This window comes from Ceratotherium simum, chromosome 39, assembly GCF_057802395.1.
Source record: "Ceratotherium simum simum isolate JZ-2026a chromosome 39, ASM5780239v1, whole genome shotgun sequence".
NCBI classification, from domain to species: domain Eukaryota; kingdom Metazoa; phylum Chordata; class Mammalia; order Perissodactyla; family Rhinocerotidae; genus Ceratotherium; species Ceratotherium simum.
Window position 1 is genome coordinate 16,204,365 of NC_141938.1, and position 18,170 is coordinate 16,222,534.

At 63.5% G+C, this 18,170-nt stretch overlaps 1 protein-coding gene across 3 annotated transcripts; it reads right to left on the reverse strand.

Annotated features, from left to right (window-relative positions):
• Window positions 1-385: 385 nt before the first annotated feature.
• On the reverse strand, window positions 386-12,318 carry PTBP1 (polypyrimidine tract binding protein 1). Of its 3 annotated transcripts, XM_004441375.3 has the most exons (15): window positions 12,190-12,318; window positions 9,541-9,571; window positions 6,274-6,349; window positions 5,926-6,098; window positions 5,705-5,851; window positions 5,446-5,616; window positions 5,259-5,369; window positions 5,010-5,184; window positions 4,750-4,827; window positions 3,939-4,087; window positions 2,863-2,896; window positions 2,387-2,479; window positions 2,080-2,296; window positions 1,719-1,796; window positions 386-1,625 (listed from the first exon to the last, which is right to left on the reverse strand). In XM_004441375.3, the coding sequence occupies exons 1-15, from the start codon at window positions 12,195-12,197 to the stop codon at window positions 1,493-1,495; spliced, it is 1,674 nt and encodes a 557-aa protein (XP_004441432.1). In that variant the 5' UTR covers window positions 12,198-12,318; the 3' UTR covers window positions 386-1,492. The 3 variants fall into 3 exon arrangements, with proteins under 3 accessions (XP_004441432.1, XP_004441434.1, XP_087282058.1); XM_004441377.3 differs by lacking the exon at window positions 4,750-4,827; XM_087425932.1 differs by lacking the exons at window positions 4,750-4,827; window positions 12,190-12,318 and adding an exon at window positions 10,945-11,129.
• Between the last annotated feature and the right edge of the window lie 5,852 nt (window positions 12,319-18,170).

Genomic DNA, 18,170 nt, shown 5'->3' on the forward strand with positions numbered 1-18,170 from the left:
GGCCCGCGTTTGTCTGTGGCTGCGCCACCGTGATGGGGCGCTAAAAGCCTGTCTACACTGGGAACGAACGTCCTGCAGCGAGGTTCACACTGCAGTGTGTGACCCAGGAGAGCCCCCCAGGAAGTGAGGGGCGGTGGATGGATCCACAGGAGCCCCAGGGCCGTGCCAACCCCGAGGGGTGGGCAGACACCAGCAGAACAGGCCCCCCACCCCGGACCCACAGCCCCCCATCCCTTAGAAGCAGGGAGACGGGAACAGCAGTGAAGACAGCCCAGGACCAAGCAGCCAGTGCAGCATCAGGTTTATTCACTCTGTACAGCCGGGCCGCGGCCTCCCACAGCGGGTTAGGGTTAGGGACACAAGAACGAGCCCACGACGAGGCGGGGTTGTTATAAAATTGCTTTAATTCGCTTCTCTCCGCATTACAAGCCGGCGGGCAGTGGACGCCGGGCTCCGTTACAATACTGAGCCTGTAGTCGCTGTTATCAAAATATACATCTGTGTGTCCCCATAAAAAACCGCGTTTGCTGCCCCTCACATCTTACAACAGGTATAAAAAATTATAAATATCTACACCCTTGTTCACCCCATCTGGAAACGTGGGGTCCAGGCCCCAGGGAGAGACGGCCAGCTCGGGGTCTGCACAGGGAGCCCCCTGGACCCGCGAGGGCAGGACGAGGCCAAAGGAGACAGTGAAGACTCCAGGGCCTTGGTCCCATCCGGGGTCCCAGCGTCAGGGGCAGACGCAACAGAAAACTTTGGTCCAAAATTTGCAGGAAAAAGTAGCCCTGAAAGTTGAGGAGCGCCGGTCCTCGGGGCAGAGGACAGGCGGGTGTAAGGCATCGGGGGCCGCCCTGGAGACTGGACCCTGCCCTGCGACTTCATTACAGGAATAAAATAAGTACAGTATACAGGTCACAGCGCGAGGAGGAGACAGGTTACACTCACACCATTCTTATCATCTTGCTATAAAAAGGTACTTAAAACTATGTCTTTTGCATATAAATGAAAAAAGATTAGCATATTTGGTCAACTGAGATATTGCTAGGCACGGGCGTGCAGTGCATCGAAGCACGAGATCACGAAGCTGAAGGGGGCGGCCTGGGGGTCGCACACTTGATTACATGGGGGTCGGCCTCAGCCGCCAGGCCACGGCCCCAAGCCCACGCGCCTCTACCGCGAGGCCTGCTGGGGGGAGCGGCAGGTTTAAGGCACAGGGGAGCCGTGGAGGTTGGGGCGCCCGCCCTGCGGGCAGCGGAAGGCACAGGGCGGGGGCAGGCGCACTGCCCACCGTCGCCAGGAGCCTGAGGCCGGCACCCCGTCTCCCCAAGGTGAATTAGATTTTGATTTTTTTAAAAACAGGTAAACTGATTTCTCTTTAAAAAAATAAAATCTCTGGTCTTAAGGTCACTTCAGCTGCTTTTTAAAGTGGCTTTTTTCTGGAATGATGGAAGTGGTGGCCGGGCGCGGCGGCTGGTCCTCGGTGGCGGGCCTAGATGGTGGACTTGGAGAAGGACACTCGCAGGTGGTGGTTCTCGCCCAGGTCGTGGTTGTGCAGGTCGATGAGTGCCTGGATGGCCTCCTCCACGGAGCCCATCTGGATCAGCGCCATCTTCCGGTCTTTCCTGTGGGGGGAAGACGGGCCGGGCGTGAGAGGAGGGGCGGGGAGGGGAGGGGAGGGGCAGGCGGGCCAGCCAGCAGAAGGGCCTCATACTCACTGGAAGAACTTGAATCCCTTGACGATCCCGCCGTTGCTGGAGAAGAGGATCTTGAGGTCGTCCTCAGATATGGAGGGCCTGGGGGGAGAGGGGACCCTGAGCTGCGTCCAGGCCCCGGGAGGTTGAGGCCATCCCCTCAGGACAGCAGTGCTCAGAGGGCCGAGGCAGCCCGGGGACTCTGAGACCCTTCAGAGGCCCAGAACCAGGACACCTTAAGACCTGGCCATCCGAACCGTCCACTAGAAGCAGAGAAACACCCCACTGGGCTCAGAAACCACCCGGCTGTGGAGACCCTCGGCCCCTGCCCCCGCCCCAGCGTGCTGGGGGCTCCACTCCGGACAGGACCCGCCAGCCCACGTACGGGATGTTGGAGAGGTGCAGAGTGGCCGAGGGTGGGAAGATGTTCTGGAAGTTCTTGGAGCCGGGCTTCTTGAAGCGGTGCAGCGGCGAGCTGCCGTAGTCCTTGGTGAGGCCCTGGTCCTCCTGGCCCTCCCGGGGCAGCTGCACGTTCTGGTGCTTCGACAGCGTGATGCGCACCGGCTTCCCGTGCAGCTTGTGCCCGTTGAGGTGGCTCATGGCTGCGGGGCAGACCCGCGTGGACGCGTGAGGCCCGAGGCCTGCCACTTGCCCGCCCGCCCACCCGCGCCCGCCAGGGGCCCGGCCCTCACCCAGCTGGGCCTGGCTGCCATCGGCCATCTGCACCAGCGCGTTCTCCTTCTTGTTGAACAGGATCTTCACCCGCTGCACGTCGCCGTACACGCCTTCAAAAGCGCAGGGACAGGCTGAGCTGCGGGCCCCGCCACCGCCTCCCCGCCAGCCCCCGCGCCCGCTCCCCCTCACGGGGCTGGCTCTTCCCGCAGGCTTGCTTAGTCTGCCTCTGGGGACCTGCGTCTAGTCACAGGGGCGTCACCAGGAGGACGACCTTCAGCAACAAGTCATAAAGTCCAGGACAGGCCACCTGCCAGAGCCACCACCAGCATGCTACCACACGCTTAACTCTGCGGGCATGCGGGGACCACCACGCGGTCTGCGGCGGCGGGCACGTACGCAAACCGCAGGCAAGCCACGCGCGTGCGGGCCGAGGCCGCCAAAGGGAACTCCATTAAACGAAAACAAAGTAATAAAAGTGTGAATGATAACATACCGAAGAGAATAAAGAGGCTTTGGGGTGTGACTCTCTTTAGAGGACAGCAGAGCAAGGCAGCGGAGGGACAGGGAAAGGGAGAGGTCAGGGAGCGAGGAGCCATCGTCCACCACGAGGAGGCAGGCGTGCAGTTGATGGATGATGAAGTTGTCAGGATGTTAATATTCAAGGGCAGGTTGGTTTCCGGAGAGCAGGGTTTGAGGGGGAATTTTGTTTTTATTTATTTATGGTTTTGTTTTGTTTCAAGCAACAACGGAAGCAGAAGAACCGTGCAGTCAGTTGGCAAAGAAATTCCGGATCAGGGCAAGAAAAAAAATTGGGAGAGGGGAAGGGGAGAAAAGAAAAAAGTAGCAAAAAACACAGGTCAGTAAATACATAAGAATCCATAGTGTTCCACAGTCAAGCTCCACACGCACACGGGCCCGGGGCTGCCAGGTAGGCCCGCCTGCCCGCGAGCAGGAGGCACCGGCGCCCGGCACGGCCTCCTGTGCCCAGGCCGCTCGCCGGTGCCTCCTCCGCTGCGGCGGCCTCGCTCACACAAGCTGGCTGCTCTGTTAGTGGAGGCTCTGCCGGAGCCCGACTCAGGCCGCACAGGGCTCCCGGGCGCTGGCCCTCAGGCCGAGAAGTCACAGGAGCGGTCAGACAGACAGAGGACAGTCTGAGAGGCTGACAACACGCGAACCCCGTCTTCCGAGGTAAATACCGGGAGCCTTTACACTTCCTCCGGCTCTCTAGGCCTAACTGGGCCATGGAGCCACGTGGGGTCGCCGGCCCGGGGACCATGGACCATGCCCCCCCGAGCAGAAGCGCCTGTGGGCCGGCCGAGCTCTAACTGTTAGCCCCGCTTTTGTGAACCAGAAAACATGCGACTCAGAGTGCTACGGAACTGGAAACGTAACTCAAGATGCTCAAGAAACAGGAGAGCTCCGCGCTGAGGAAAGATCGACGCGGGAGCCACGTCAGCGCAGAGGGGCTGCAGGGGACAGCGCGACTCGGGCGGGGCTGGGGTGACAGGGCCCAACCCGTCTGCCACCTGCACTAGGGCCCGGGGGGACGCCCTGGGAGGGGCCACCTACCTCGGGATTGAGGTTGCTGACCAGCAGGACAGAGTTTCCCGCCCCTGCCAGGCCTGGGATGGCGATCCGGCCCGCTGCTGCCGCGGCCGCCGCCGCTGACGGGATGGCCAGAGGGGCCAGGGCCCCGTGCACGTTGGGGACGGAGAGACCTGCGGAGAAAGAGGCGGCCGGTGAGCAGCAGCACCAGGACCCGAGAGGGAGCGTGGGCCCTGCCCCTCCTCATGCAAAGGAGCCGCGCAGGTGCCTGGTCGCTCTCGGCCCTGCCAGGCCTATGGCGCTCCGTCCTCTCCTCGAGGCACAGGTCAGCCGGCTCGGACCCGTCTACATGCGCCAAACAGCACAGAAGCTCCGGCTCCACGGACGCAGGATCCGGCCCGCGGGCCTCGGCCGCGTGCATGCAGGTACCCGTCACCATGCAGACGACAGGCCGGCACGCCACAGCAGGCTCGTGACCGTCACGTGGGTGGGCACCCAGGCCCGGGAGGGACGCGCAGGCGTGCCCGCTGGCTCATGCGCTCCGCTTACCCGGCCACTCAACTGCCTCTACTAGGGACACATCCCTCCAACCACCGTTCGCACTCGTCCTGGCCCTGCGGGCGCTTGAAGGGAACAGACCAGAGACTGCGGGGTTAGCCGGCTCTGCGCGGCCTGGCCTACACCTGCCCTGTCCAGGCTCCTCGGGGACCCCGGGCCTCGCCCAGGAAGGGGCTCCCGGGGCGGCACCCACGCCGGCCGCCCGTGAAGCAGAGCTACTGGAAAGGTGTGTGGGCATGCAGGTCGGCTGTGGGGACGAGAGCGAGTGTGCGAGTACCTGCGGCTTGAGGGATGGCAAAGGTGGGAGGGAAACCAGCTCCTGCATACGGAGAGGCTGACATTATGCCGGGCGCACCTGGAAACAAACGAGACACTAATCATCGCTCCCACTGCCCCGCGCGGGCTGCCCGGAGCCGCTGCGGGCAGGGCCGCTCCTCCGCCGCGTGGGCGCTGGCCGCGCGGGGCCCCTAGGCCGGGCACTGACTGAGCTAGGTCCTCGCCCCCCGCGCATGGCGCTTGGGCGCCCCGGCGCCTCACCGAAGGCGGCGGCCATGGTCTGGTCGAGCGAGGGCTGGCTGTCGCCGGAGGGCAGGTCGGGGCGCGTGTAGTCACGGCTCTTATCGTTGTTGTACTTGACATTGAGGCTGGTGAGCTTGGAGAAATCGATGCGCAGCGTGCAGCAGGCGTTGTAGATGTTCTGGCCATCCAGCGACTGCGGGGAGAGGCAGTGAGCGGGCTATGTGGGCCGTGGGCGGCGGCTGGGCATCGAGAGTGGGGGGCACTCACCAGCTTGGCGTGCTGGGCGCTCACAGGCTCGGCGTACTGCAGCAGTGCCTGGAACTGGTTGTTCTTGGTGAACGTGATGATCTTCAGCACGGTGCCGAACTTGGAGAAGATCTGGAAGAGAGAAGAGTCACGCCCTGCCCCACCACAGCCGCCAGCCCCGACCCCAGCCCAGGCGGGGGCCGCTCACCTGGTGGAGCACGTCCAGGGTCACCGGGTAGAAGAGGTTCTCCACGATGATCCGGAGCACCGGGCTCTGGCCAGCCATCGCCATCCCGGCGTCCACTGCGGCGGCTGAGGCGGCCAGGGCCAGATTGCCCGACTGCACAGAGTTCACGGCCTGCAGGGCTGCCTGGGCCCGCTGTGGGGGCAGGGCCGTGAGCGTGAGGCCCACCCCACAGGCTCGTTTCCCGCCTTCCCGCCCACCTGCCCCAGCCCCGCGGGCGCACCGCCTGGTTGGGCGAGCTGTCAGTCTTGAGCTCCTTGTGGTTGGAGAACTGGATGTAGATGGGCTGGCCGCGCAGCACGGGCGTCACGGACGTGTAGTAGTTCACCATGGTGTTTGCCGCCTCCTCCGTGTTCATCTCGATGAAGGCCTGGCGGGGCAGGGCTGTGAGCTGGGAGCACCGGGGAAGCCCCCCACAGGCCCCCAGTGCGGGGGGGCAGGTACCTGGTTCTTCCCTTTCAGCATCAGGAGATTGGTGACCTTCCCGAAAGGAAGCCCCAGAGAGATGACCTCGCCCTCAGTGACGTCGCTGGGGAGCTTCCGGATGTGGATCACCCTTGAGGGCACGCCCGAGCTCCTGTTGTCACCTTTGAACTTCTTGCTATCATTTCCGTTAGCTGAGAAGAGGGCGGTTTGAGTGGCACAAGTACCTCCCAGGCTCCCTCAAGGCCAAAGACCCCCTTCCCAGACCAGCTCCACGCCGCCCGGGGGCGCCCGTCTCCCATGTGGACTGCGGCTCCCAGCTCATCCCCCCCACCGCGGGCGTGTCCCCCACGGGGCCATGGGCCTTACCTGCGGAGGCTGAGCCGCTGCTCATGATAAAGGGTCCGTTGGTGACACAGGCAGAGAAGAGCTCGTCAGATCCCCGCTGGAAGAGAGGGGGCGAGTGGAGCATGGCGGCCTCGCCCGCAGCCCGGCCCTCCTCCCAGGCCCCCGCCCGCAGCTCTGCAGCCCCCCAGAGAAGCACCCAGTCCTCCCTGCCCAGGCCCGCGGCCCTGAATCCCAGGACACTGCTCTGTCCAGCCTGCCAGCTCCCTGGGGTTTCTCCAAGGTGGGGGCAGGGGGACCTGTCGCCTGCAGCGGGCTCTGCGTGCCACTCCCACCTCCAGGTCCTGCACGACCCCGCCTGGGGCTGCAGACAAGGCCCTCAGGGCAGCTGCCCCTGACAGCCCCGCAACCTATGAGCACCGCGCCCCCTCGCTCCACCAGGAACAAAGCCCCCTTGTCAGCCACAGCCGCCTGCCCCACTGCCGGAGCCGTCCTATTTTCCAGCTTGAGGAACCTGAGCCTCGGCCCCGTCACTTGTCACTTCCGGGGACCAGAGACGCCCCCGGGCAGCAGGCGGCCCTGCAGTGAGCGGGGCGGGGTGACGAGCGGGCTCTCTGCACCTTCTGACAGACCAACTTCTTTCCAGAAACAACTCGTTTACTCATTAGTCTCAACCTAATCGAATCAACTCCCCAGAAACACATCAGACAGGCCCTGGAGTACAGGCCCCAGGACACAGCCACCCGACTCGGGAGCAGAAGCGGGCGAGACTGCGGCCGGCCCGTGGACGGAGCGCCCGGGTCTGGGCCCCGCCGCCCACTTCTACGGCTGCAGCCCAGGCCCAGGGGCGGCCAGGACAGAGCCACCCCAGCGACTCCTCAAACCACCTCTGGACGTGTGCCCGGCGGGCAGGGAAGGGTCCCCGGCCCCCAGCGAGCCCTCCGCTCCCGCAGCAGGAACAGGCAGCTCTGGGGCAGAACTTTCCCCCACCCCTGGTCTCAAGGACGCCTTATCTCCGCCCTTCCCCCAAACTACCAGCCCAGCGGCCTCTTACAGAGGACATCCCACCCCGCCCCGCCCAGGGCCGCAAGGCCCCCCCTCTTCCCAGGTGCTGAGGTGCCCCAGACCCCCGCCCAGCCCTGCCCACCACAGACAGCGGCCGAAGAAAGCCGAGAAGGTGGACAAACTGCCCTTCGGGACACAGAGCAGGAACGGCCACAATGACGTGGACACTGCCGGGCCCGCTGCTGTGGGCAGGTCCCCGAACCAGACCCCCAGCTGGGGGAGTGTCTGCAGCCCCCCCCCCGGGGCCCCCAATTCTGCTCTGCTGTAGGCCGCAGGCCCGAGGCCATGCTGCCCTCTACCACAGAAGCAAAGGCTGAGAATCGGGGGTGGGGACCCAAAGCCCCCGGGGAGAGAGCGAACACAGAACCTGTCTGCCCGGGAGTTGGGGTCTGATGCCAACAAGGGCACTCTCAGAACCAACCCCCATGCCACCACTGGGCTCCCTCCCCGAGGACATGGGGCCACTAGACGCTCAGGAGCGGGGAAGGCAGACCAGCCAGGGACCTTCCCTGAGCAAGAGCCAGAAGGAAAGCAGACTCCCAGCACACGGAGCAGCCGTTCTGTGCCCCTCCCCACCCCAAGCACCCCAGCTGTCTAGGCCACAGGAAAGCCCCTCCCACCCCGCCCCCAAGCTCCCCTTCCTCAGGCTCACATACCCCTCCCGCCAGAGCCAGAGCAGGACAGGCCGGCACCCCACGCTCCTGGGGCCGCCACCACCTTCGCGCCTCTGGGTTCCTGACACACGGGCGGGGCCCGCTTCCTCGGAGCCGTGGCATTCTTGGCCCTGATCGTGTTCCCATGGCAGGTGGCCTGGCACTCCCACACCCCTGGGGCAGACTGCTCGCCCCCCACCCCCAGGACACAGGCCCAGTCTGCACGCAGCACCCCCGGCGCAGGCGGCGACAGCGGCTCACGAGGGGATGGCCCACTCAGGCGACACTCCATGGGGCAAAACCCTGAGGGGACACCAGCCAGGCTGGCTCGGGTATCCCTGCTGCTGGGGACAGGGCATATCCTGCTCCGCACAGCGGGGCAACTGTCTCTTCTTCATCCACGGCTGCGCGTCATCACGGCCCTTGACGCCTGTCGCTACAACACAGCTCGTCCTAACCCCGGGGCGGAGGACGGCAGAGGGAGCCTCCCCCACCGGGTTTCTGTCCCGTGCAGCCAGCTTCTGGAAGCCAAAGTCCCTTGGGGACGAGATGGGACAGGTGAGAGCTGCTCCAGCTTGAAACCTAGCAGACCCCACAGAAGGTGGGAAGAGGTTACGTTCTCCGTAACGGTTACCAACGCCTCAGCCCAGAGACCATCTCCCTCCACCTGCCCGAGAACAACGGGTTTTATCCGGAGGAGGACCTGACACGCAGCATCTGAGAACAAGAACCCACTGAGGGAAACCGAAACTCAGCCCAGGCACCACGGCCGCCAGCTCGGACACCGGGCCGCCTGCAGGGGCTCAGGGCTCAGGACACAGCCCGAGAGGGGCACCACCCAGCCATGGCCAAAACCCTGTCCTGAGCTGTCAACCAACCAATCAGCGGCGCCTGCCAGCAGCTCCCGGACCCCCCGCTCCTGGGGGCACCCCTGGGGGAGGACCGCCGGCCCCTCTCCTGTGGGGCAGGAGCCTGGTCACCGTCCCCACGGTGGGTCAGACCAGCAAAAGCTGCAGCTAAAGAAGAGAGCGCCTTCACCTCCCTTTACCTTGACACACCCTACAGGATGTTCCAGAGCAAAACTTATCCACGACCCGACAACAGCAGCCCCTAGCTGTCCCAGGGCCTCCATGTGCCCTCTAATCCCACCACCCACCCCACAAACTCCTTGGGGGGCAAACAGATTCCAACTTGTCCCATACCAAACCACGGCCCTCAAAACATGCTGGGCAGACCTCCTGGTGGGCCCTGATCACACGTCCCACTTAACCAAGAGCTGGTCCGCGCAGAGATCCGGCCGGCTCTGGGTTTCAAGGCCAGGAGGGGCCCAAACTGAGACCAAAGGTGCCTTTCCTGCGACAGGCCACCCAACCCCCTCAGCTGGAAACGCACAGCCCAGACGGACTTGATGCTGACGGGGCAGAGGAACGTGTCTGAGGAGAGACTGGCCCGCAAACCCCCCGCCTCGAAGCAAACTGTGAAGCCCGGGAGCCGCTGCAGGCCAGCGCGCCAAGCTGTGCAGCAGACGCAGAGACAGGGCAAGCAAGGAGAAAGCCAACTCAGCGGTGCCTACCTTTGTACCAACTGCTATGTCTGGGACAATGCTGCAGAGAGAGAAAAGGAGATGGTTAGCCAGGTGTGCGGCCCCCCGGCCCAGGAGGGGGAGAGCCCGCCGCCGCCACCGCCACCGCCGCGGCTCCTCTGGCTGCACACGCTCCCCCCCCCCAGGCTCTCCTAACTGGAAAGCCTGGGGCAGAAAAGTGAGCGGTCGCGGCAGCTCAACTTGAAAAGGAGCCATCATTGTCCTCTGCTCCCCTCCCTCCCAGCAGGACCCCAGGCCCCGCCCCCGGACCGGCCGAGGACAAAGACGCCCCCTCCAAAAGCCCCAGGGGGACGCCTGAGGCTTGCTGTGAAAGCTCGAGTGCTGTTGTTCGCTTTCTAAAAACTGGAAATGCTCAGAGGAAGGCGAGCCCGTGAGACGGCTGGCCCTGGGGACTCGAGGTTCAAAGAGAAGCCTCCACGGAGGAAGAGGTGGCACACTGGAAACCGTCAGATAAAACCCGCACGAGTTACTCATCAACCCAGCCCCGCGTGACTGGACTTTCCCCTGGCTGCCTCGGGCCCTGCGCAGGGAGGCAGGAGGACAGCATGGCCGCCGAGGTGCCTGCCGCCAAGAGCCCAGACCACACCAGGCCAGCTCCCAGCACCGAGCGGGAGCCCCCCAACGGCCTCCACGTGGCAGATATAAACTGGCGAGAGCCAGAATGACTCACAGAGCATCCGTCCAGGAAGGGAACTGAGTCAGCAACGCCCCCCACCAGGTCACCTGGCCACCAAGGCCCAGCGCTCCCGTGACCAGAGCCTCCGTGATGTCACCAACCATGTCCCCCTCACCCAGCAAGCCAGGGATGGCTGGCCTCAGGCTGGGAACACGACGCAGAGGCGCCCCCCTGCAGCCTTCCCCCAAAGTTCTCAGAGCTCCTCCTCCCCTCACTCCTGCCCTTAGGGAGCCGACTCGATGGCCCTGACCCCCTCGGGCAGGGGCCCCCAAAGCCCTGCACCCCAGTCCTGCCAGCTGCTGCCCTCATCTGCTCGCATGCATTCTCGCTACCACCTCCCCCAGAGCCTTCACCTCTCCACTATAAAGAAAAACCTCATGGACTAGCGTCAACAGACTTTAAAAGACCTCACTGAGCCAGAGAAAACTTCCCAGAAACACTGAAAGAATGAAAAGCACGCAGTTTCCCCGACTGCTAAGCCAGGGCGACTCACTGCTTCCTGCTCCCTGGGGGGCCGCAGACACGGGAAGTGTTTTACATAAAATGGCCTTTCTGGAAAAGGTCTCCAAGCCCTCCACAGAAGGCAGGCCCGGCCTGGCTGCCTAGGTAACCACACCACCTACAAGAGCCACATCTGGGGGACAGAACATTCCCTCCAAACAGTCCTTCAGGAAGGGGGCGAAGCGCGAGAACCTGACCTGACACTCAAGGAGGTTCTTTCCATCGGGATCTCCCCACGGGGGTCAGGACCCACTTCCCTGCACCCCCGCTCGCTAGCTCGGGGAGGGGTTCCGAAGTGGGTAGGACATCCAAGCCAAAACGGAAAGCGGACCACGAAGGAATCGTGTTCCTCCTACTGCAGCAACTTTTCTAAAAGGCTGGATTTAATTCAGCCCAAAACCTATCATTTCCAACCCGAGGCACCCAAGGCACGTGACCCCCCCGGGCATGTGAACCACACCCCCCAGCCCGAGGGTCAGGCCCGGGGAGGAGGACGGGCTCGCCCAGAGCTCCAGATCAAAACAGAACCGCAGCGGCCTCTGCGTCTCCGAACTTTCTTCGAGTCAGCGCTCACCCCTCCCCCACAGAGAAACAAGGGGATTAAAAAAACAAAAAACCACACAACGTGCAGGACGAGAAACCGCTTGAAAGCGGGTTTCGTCTCTCCGGGGCTCCAGCGCCTTCCCCGGGGCCCGGCAGCAACCGTAACCGCAGGCCTGCTGCGCGGATACTTTGTAGCGCGGCGCAGACACAGTGTAGCCGCCGCGCCCCGGGGGGCTCCGCGAGCGGCCGGCAGGCCCCCCGCCCCCGGCGGGAACAAAGGGGGCGCGCGGCCGTGCTTTGTGGGCCGCGGGCGGGGGCGAGCGGGGCCCGCGCCCTTCCGGGAGGAGGCGGCGTCTCCGGCCGCGCCCGGGCCCGCGGCTACGGGGGGGCCGGGGGCAGAGTCCGCGCGGCGGGAAAGGCCGCGCACGCGCACCAGGAGGGCGACGGAGAGCGGGTGCTGCGCACGCGCGCGCGGGGGCCAGACAGGGCGCGGGAAGGGCCACACGGGGCGCGCGGACGGGGTACGGGGCGCGGGAAGGGCCCCACGAGGGGCGCGAAGGGGGGACGGGGCGCCGGAAGGGCCACGCGAGGGGCCGCGCGTGCGCGCGGAGACCGGACGGGAAGCGGGGAGGGGCGCGCGGCCGCCGCGTGCGTTCGGGACGGGGCGCGCGGAGGCCGGAAACGGGCCGGCCTGGGCCCCGCCGTCCCCCCGCGGCCCCTGCCGCCGCGCCCCGCGCCCCGCACCCGCCCAGGGCGGTGGAGAAAAGGACCCGAGGCACCCGCGGGCCCGGGGCGGGGACGGAGCGGCGCGCGGGCCGCAGCCCGAGGGGCCCGGGCGGCGGCGAGGGGAGCGCGGGCGCACGAGGAGCTTGGCGAGGAGCGCGGCAGGCACGACTCACCCGTCCATTGCACACCGAGGAGACCCGCGGGGGACGGAGTGGAGGCGCCGGAATAGCAGGAACCGACCCAACGGCTCGGAGTTATAGACTCACAAAATGGCGGAGACGCCCGAACACGTCCCCCGCGCGCTCTGCCCATTGGCTCCCGCCGCGGGGGGGGCGGGGCGAGCGCCGCGGGCCCCTGCCGGCACCTCCCACTGGCTAGGAGGCCGCTCGGGGGGGTGGGGCCAAGGGGAATGGCAGGCGGCCATTGGAGGAGGCGGACGTCCGTCAGGGCTCCAGGCGGAAACGGCCCTTGGAGTCGGGGGAGGGAAGACAAGCTGGGGCCACGTGAGGGCTTCTGAGCCAGTGAGCGAGCCGCTCTCCTGCGTGGGGCTCTGCGGGAGACGCCATCTTGAGAGTGGGTACGTGGCGAGTCAGGCGGCAGGAAGCGTGCTTCCCCCCAGGCTGCCGCCATCTTGCAAACGGGCAGGGGTCGTCCACCTCCGGCGTAAGGGCAGAGGGGAGCGTGTCCCCATCTTGGAGTCGGGCAGGGAACCTATGAGGCTCCATCTTGCTTGTGGGCACGTGGCCGAAAAGTCGAATTCGAACTGGGACGTGACTCCTGGGTTAGCGCGCGGGGAGGTGGAGGCCGCCAGGGAGCCTGCGGGCGCGATGCGGCCAAGGAGCGCCCTTTGTTCGCCCCAGGACCGCCCAGCCCGACCGCGGTCCGCTTCCCTGCTGCAGGGAGGGGGAAACTGAGGCCCGGGGCGCGCAGTAGAGCCGCCCGCCGTGCACGCGGGGAAACCGAGGCCCCGGGCACACGGTGGGCCCGGCCGCCGTGCACGCGGGGAAACCGAGGCCCGGGGCGCACAGGGGACCCGCCCACCGTGCACGCGGGGAAACCGAGGCCCGGGGCACACGGTGGGCCCGGCCGCCGTGCACGCGGGGAAACCGAGGCCCGGGGCGCACAGGGGACCCGCCCACCGTGCACGCGGGGAAACCGAGGCCCGGGGCACACGGTGGGCCCGGCCGCCGTGCACGCGGGGAAACCGAGGCCCGGGCGCACGAAGCGGAATCTCGCCGTCATGGCCGTTCGCGACAGGCGCATCTCCATCCCAGCAGAACACCGTTAACACATTCCAGAGAGCGCTGGTTCCAAGAAGAGTTGAATAGGGTTGAGGGTGACAGGGACGCCCCTTGGAGAGGTGATAGGGAACGAGGGCCAGCGGGGCTGGAGAGTGTGTGTGGGGTGGGGGGCACACGAGGTCAGGGAGGCCAGCGCCGGGAGGCCGCGTGGCTGTGGGTTCCCCAGCGCTTTTGGAAGCCCCCAGGAGACACGGCGCACCCCGGGCCTGGCGGGGTTCCCGGCTCTGAGCGGACGTCCCACACGTAGAGAAAATCCCTGTGATGGTCGTGTGCTGTATGTCGGTGCTGCAAAACGGGTTTGTGATTGGCACCAGCCTGCAGAGGGAGAGGAAGAGGCGTTTGTCATTTCCCTAAATCGAGACGAGGCCAATGCGCCCTGCCCCACTGGTTGGTTTCGTTTCACAGCGACTAAGCCGGGTCCTGGCAACAGCACCAGCTTCGGGGCCGCCAGCCTGGACGCGGCCCCGGGAGCCCTGGAGCCTGCCGCGGTGCCAGAGCACTCGGGCGGATTAGGGGGCAGCCGCCGATTTCCACGGAGGCCTGCCGCCCTGCTGTCCGTGGCTGTCTCTTGAGCCCAAGGCCGTCGGGAGCCCCAGAATCACTAATCAGGAATGTCCCGGCGGATTTAGGGGAATCCCCGAGGCATTCCCGTGGATTTGCTCTCTCCAGGCCTCCCATCCCACTCTGCTCTGGGTACCACCACTGCCAGCTGCTTCTCTTCCTTCTCAGTGACCCGTGCCAGGGACAGCCCCCCCTCGACAGCGGGCAGAGGGAGGAGACACCGGAGTCTCACAGCCCAGAGGAACAAGAGGCTGACACTGATGGAGCCTCCACTGGGACCCAAGCATGGGTCTACACCGTCCGGCCACCTGTGTGCTTTCTGATCTCATTCACACAGGTCTCCTCTGCACATCCATTTCCTTCTGGAAGGTTTTTCCCTGAACCTACACAACTCCCTCCTTCATGCCCCTGCCCTGGGGCCTTTGCACAAAGGCCTCCTTATCAGAATATCCTCATGTCTCCCTCTAAAACGGTTGAGGAAGGCGCCTTTCTTTTCCACAAGAGCTCTTCGCTATAAATTTCATGTCAGGCCAGCGTCCAGGAGAAAACTAGCAAAGCAGCCAAGAAGCCCGGATGGCGGTGTCCTCAGCTGGTGGAAGTCCCTCTGCTGTCTCGGGCCAGCCCCCGAGTCTTGCTGGACGCAGGCACACCTGCCCTGATCAGATTCACCCGGATTCCTGCCCATCAGAAGTGCGCACACTGGGGGGCATAAAACAACACAGATTTACTCTCTCCTGGTTCTGGAGGCCGGACATCTGAGATCAAGGTGTCAAGAAAGCCATGCTTCCTCCGGAGGCTCCAGGGGAGGGTCCATTCCGCCTCTCCCAGCTTCTGGGGCCCCAGGCATCCTTGGCTTGTGGCCACATCCCTCCAGTCTCTGCCTCCGTCATCACACGGCCATCTCCTCTCTCTGTCCCTTCTCTGCATGTCTCTAAAAGGGACACTTGTCACTGGGTTTAGGGGCCACCTGATACTCCAGGATGCTCTCGTCTTGAGACCCCTAATCACACCTGCAAAGACCCTTTTTTCAAACACGGTCGTGCTCACAGGTTCGGGGATGGGGACGTGGATGTATTGTTTTGGGGGCCCCAGCCAGGCCTCAACACCATCTGAACCTGGGACCCTGACAACAGGCTGCCACCGGCCCCTGGTGACGGCAGGGCCGCGTCTGGGGAGCCCCCCAGGCTTAGGGCCGGCATTGAGAATTAGATAGATGCCCCCGACTTCCCGACAAGCAGACGGCCTCCTCTCTGTCTCTCCCGTCTCGCCTTCCCCGCCGGCCAGCTGTTCCTCATCAATGATTCAGGGCCAGCCGAGCCGCCTGCTCACCTTGTGATTGTTTGAGAAGTTTGAAAATGATATTTTCCCTGCGGGAGCGAGGGAGGTGGGGGGAGCCAGATGGGGGGGTCTCCCGTGAGGCCTCGTTCCTCTTCTCAGATCTGATGGGTGTGGAGGATGGTGCCTCAGTTTACCCCTTTGTCAAAATAAGGGGCAGGGGCAGGCCAGTCCCCCTCTGCGTCTCATTTGAGTTTCAAATGAAAACGCCTTTATAGTTGTGGAATATTTGTTCGTGTTTGCTAATTCATTGCCTCGATTACAAAAGCAATGGGGGGTGATCCTAAAGCAAAGGGCGTGGGCCTCCCCTCACCGACCTCCCAGCCTCTCGGGCCCATTTTCCAGATTTCTGTTGGACTGAGCTGGGGGTGGGGGATCAAGGAGGCACCGCCAGCCCCTCCAAGCCGGGGCCCCTCCCCTGCCCCAGCTGGGTGGCCGGAGCCGCTCCTGGGCCTCTGGAAATCAGGGGCAGAACCTGAATGGTTCACTCTGGCCTGAGAATATTCACTTTGGAACTGCCCCCCGCCCTGTGGCCCCCCGCGCTGTGGCCCCATGGTCCTGTGGCCCCATGGTCCTGTGGTCCCATGGTCCTGTGGTCCTGTGGCCGGCCCATCAGGGAACAGCTGACTCCCCAGCCCCAAGGCTTCTGGCCGCCCGCCCCCCCATCTAGGGTGGGAGCCCAGGCCTCTTCCTCTGACACCCCTGCCAGGCCCTGCCCAGCTCCAGCCCCCAGGGGGACCCCGTTCCTGCAAGATGGTGGGTCCACAAGGTCCTTCCCTTGAATTGTCACAGTCACCTCTCCAGGGTCTTCTAATCCCAGGCGCCCATTGCTGGCTCGGCCTCTCCCCTCCCCCACCCCAGGCCCTCTGGCCAGCGTGCAAACTCGAAGCTTATCTGCCCAAACCCGCCTGGCGGGCCCCGCCCCCGGAACCCACCCTGTCCCCAGGCCCTGCCCCCCGTCTCTCCACCCAGAGCCACCCCGCCCCCCACCCGATCCAGATCCACCGTCCAGGCTGTGGGAGCTCAGCAACTCCCTCCACGCTTCCTGCTTTAACTCTTTAATCCTCTGAGCAGGAAATACTGTCCCTTCCTTTTCCAACACCAGGGAGGCTGAGCGGGCGGCCTGAGCCTCTCAGCCTGTAAGAGGCCTCGCTGGGCTTGACCCAGGCTGCCCCGCCTTTGTGGGGGTCTCACCGAGGGCCGGTGTGTGGAGGGGCCACAGTCTGGCTGGTCCTCCAAAGGGTCAATATAGAGCTACCAGCTGACCCAGCAACTCCCCTCCTAGGTACGTGCCCCAGAGAAATGAAACACTGTCCACGAAACAACCTGTACACATGTCCACAGCAGTATGATACACAACCACCAAAATGTGGAAACAACCCAGATGTCCACCCGTGATGAACGGATCTACACAATGTGTCCATCCACACACCGGAATATTATACAGCCGTGAAAAGCAGTGAAGCCCTGACACAGCCACACTGTGGACGGACCTTGAACACACGACGCTCAGGGAGAGAACCAGACACAGAAGGACACACGATGTGTGATCCCATTGATGTGAAATGTCCAGAACAGGCACATCCACAGACAGAAAGTGGGTTCGTGGTTATCAGGGGCTGGGGAGGGTATGGGGGTGACTGCTGATGGCTGGCATTTCTTTCCTGGTGGTGAGACATTCTAAAATTGATTGTGGTGATGGTTGCACAACTCTGTGAATGTACCAAAAACCACTGGATTGTACCCTTTACATGGGCACGTTATACGGCATGTGAATTATATCTAATAAAGCTATTTTGAAGAAACATTCAGATGAAGACTGGAAATGCCAAGCACAGGGGAGGACGGGCAGGTGGAACTATAGATGCCGCGGTGGGGAGGGGACGGTCCGGCCACCTTGGAAACAGCTCTGCGGCTTCTCGTGAAGTTGCCCGTTTACTTCCTCTAAGACCAGACATGCGAGCTCCTGTGTGTTCACCCAGGAGAAATGTGTAGAAACAGTCAACAAAAGCCTCGAAAAAAATCTCCATAGCAGCTTCTTAAAGAAATATAACAGACAAACTCTAAAAAGAACCGAGGTGCTCACCAAGTGAAGAACAGACACGTCATCCGTGGTGTGTTCACGTAATAGAATACTACGCAACAATGAAAAAGAACAGTGGCTTGCAGTAATAAGAAAGAAGCCGACACGTGACAACACGTGTGTGATTCCAGGTGAATGAGGTTCTAGATCGGGCAAAACTCACTGACGGCATTGGAAATTGGGATGGGGCAATCTCAGGAGTTAGTGGCTGAGAAGGGCGGGAGGGGGCTGCTGGGGGCCTGGAGACCTCCTCTTGATCTGGGGACTCACGGTGGGTCCCATTTGCAAAATGCTTTGTGATCGGGTGCTTTGCTGTGTGTGACTTATAGCTCAGTAAACATGCAACTTAGAAAAGATTGTTGGGGCCGGCCCCGTGGGTTAGCAGTTAAGTGCGTGTGCTCCACTGCTGGCGGCCCGGGTTCGGATCCCGGGCGCGCACCGACGCACCGCTTGTCAGGCCATGCTGTGGCGGCGTCCCGTATAAAGTGGAGGAAGATCAGCACGGATGTTGGCCCAGGGCCAGTCTTTCTCAGCAAAAAGAGGATTGGCATGGATGTTAGCTCAGGGCTGATCTTCCTCACACACACACAAAAAAGATTGTCGAGTCTCATTATTCGCGCACTTGTGTTCTATAAAGTCTCCACCGACGCTGAATTAGTGAACGCTGACCACTGCTCCTGGGGGAAGCACAGGGTTAGGGTCCCGCGAGCCTCTGGTCACACTGTTTTCATCCACCCATCAATACGTTATCTCGTGTTGTGTGTGTTTCTGTTTAAGACACCTTATTTCCTACATATTGTCGATTCACGAACACCGAGTTCACAGCCAGCAGCCCCGTAACTCACGCCTGATGAAGCTCATCTCACACATGCAT

What these genes read in the sequence shown, in the direction of transcription:
- PTBP1 (XM_004441375.3), bottom strand. An exon ending in CAGCGGCTCAGCCTCCGCAG is followed by an intron (nt 6,099 to 6,273) that starts GTAAGGCCCATG and finishes CCCTCTTCTCAG; the next exon opens with CTAACGGAAATGATAGCAAG. An exon ending in TCAGCAACCTCAATCCCGAG is followed by an intron (nt 2,897 to 3,938) that starts GTAGGTGGCCCC and finishes TGTCCTCTAAAG; the next exon opens with AGAGTCACACCCCAAAGCCT.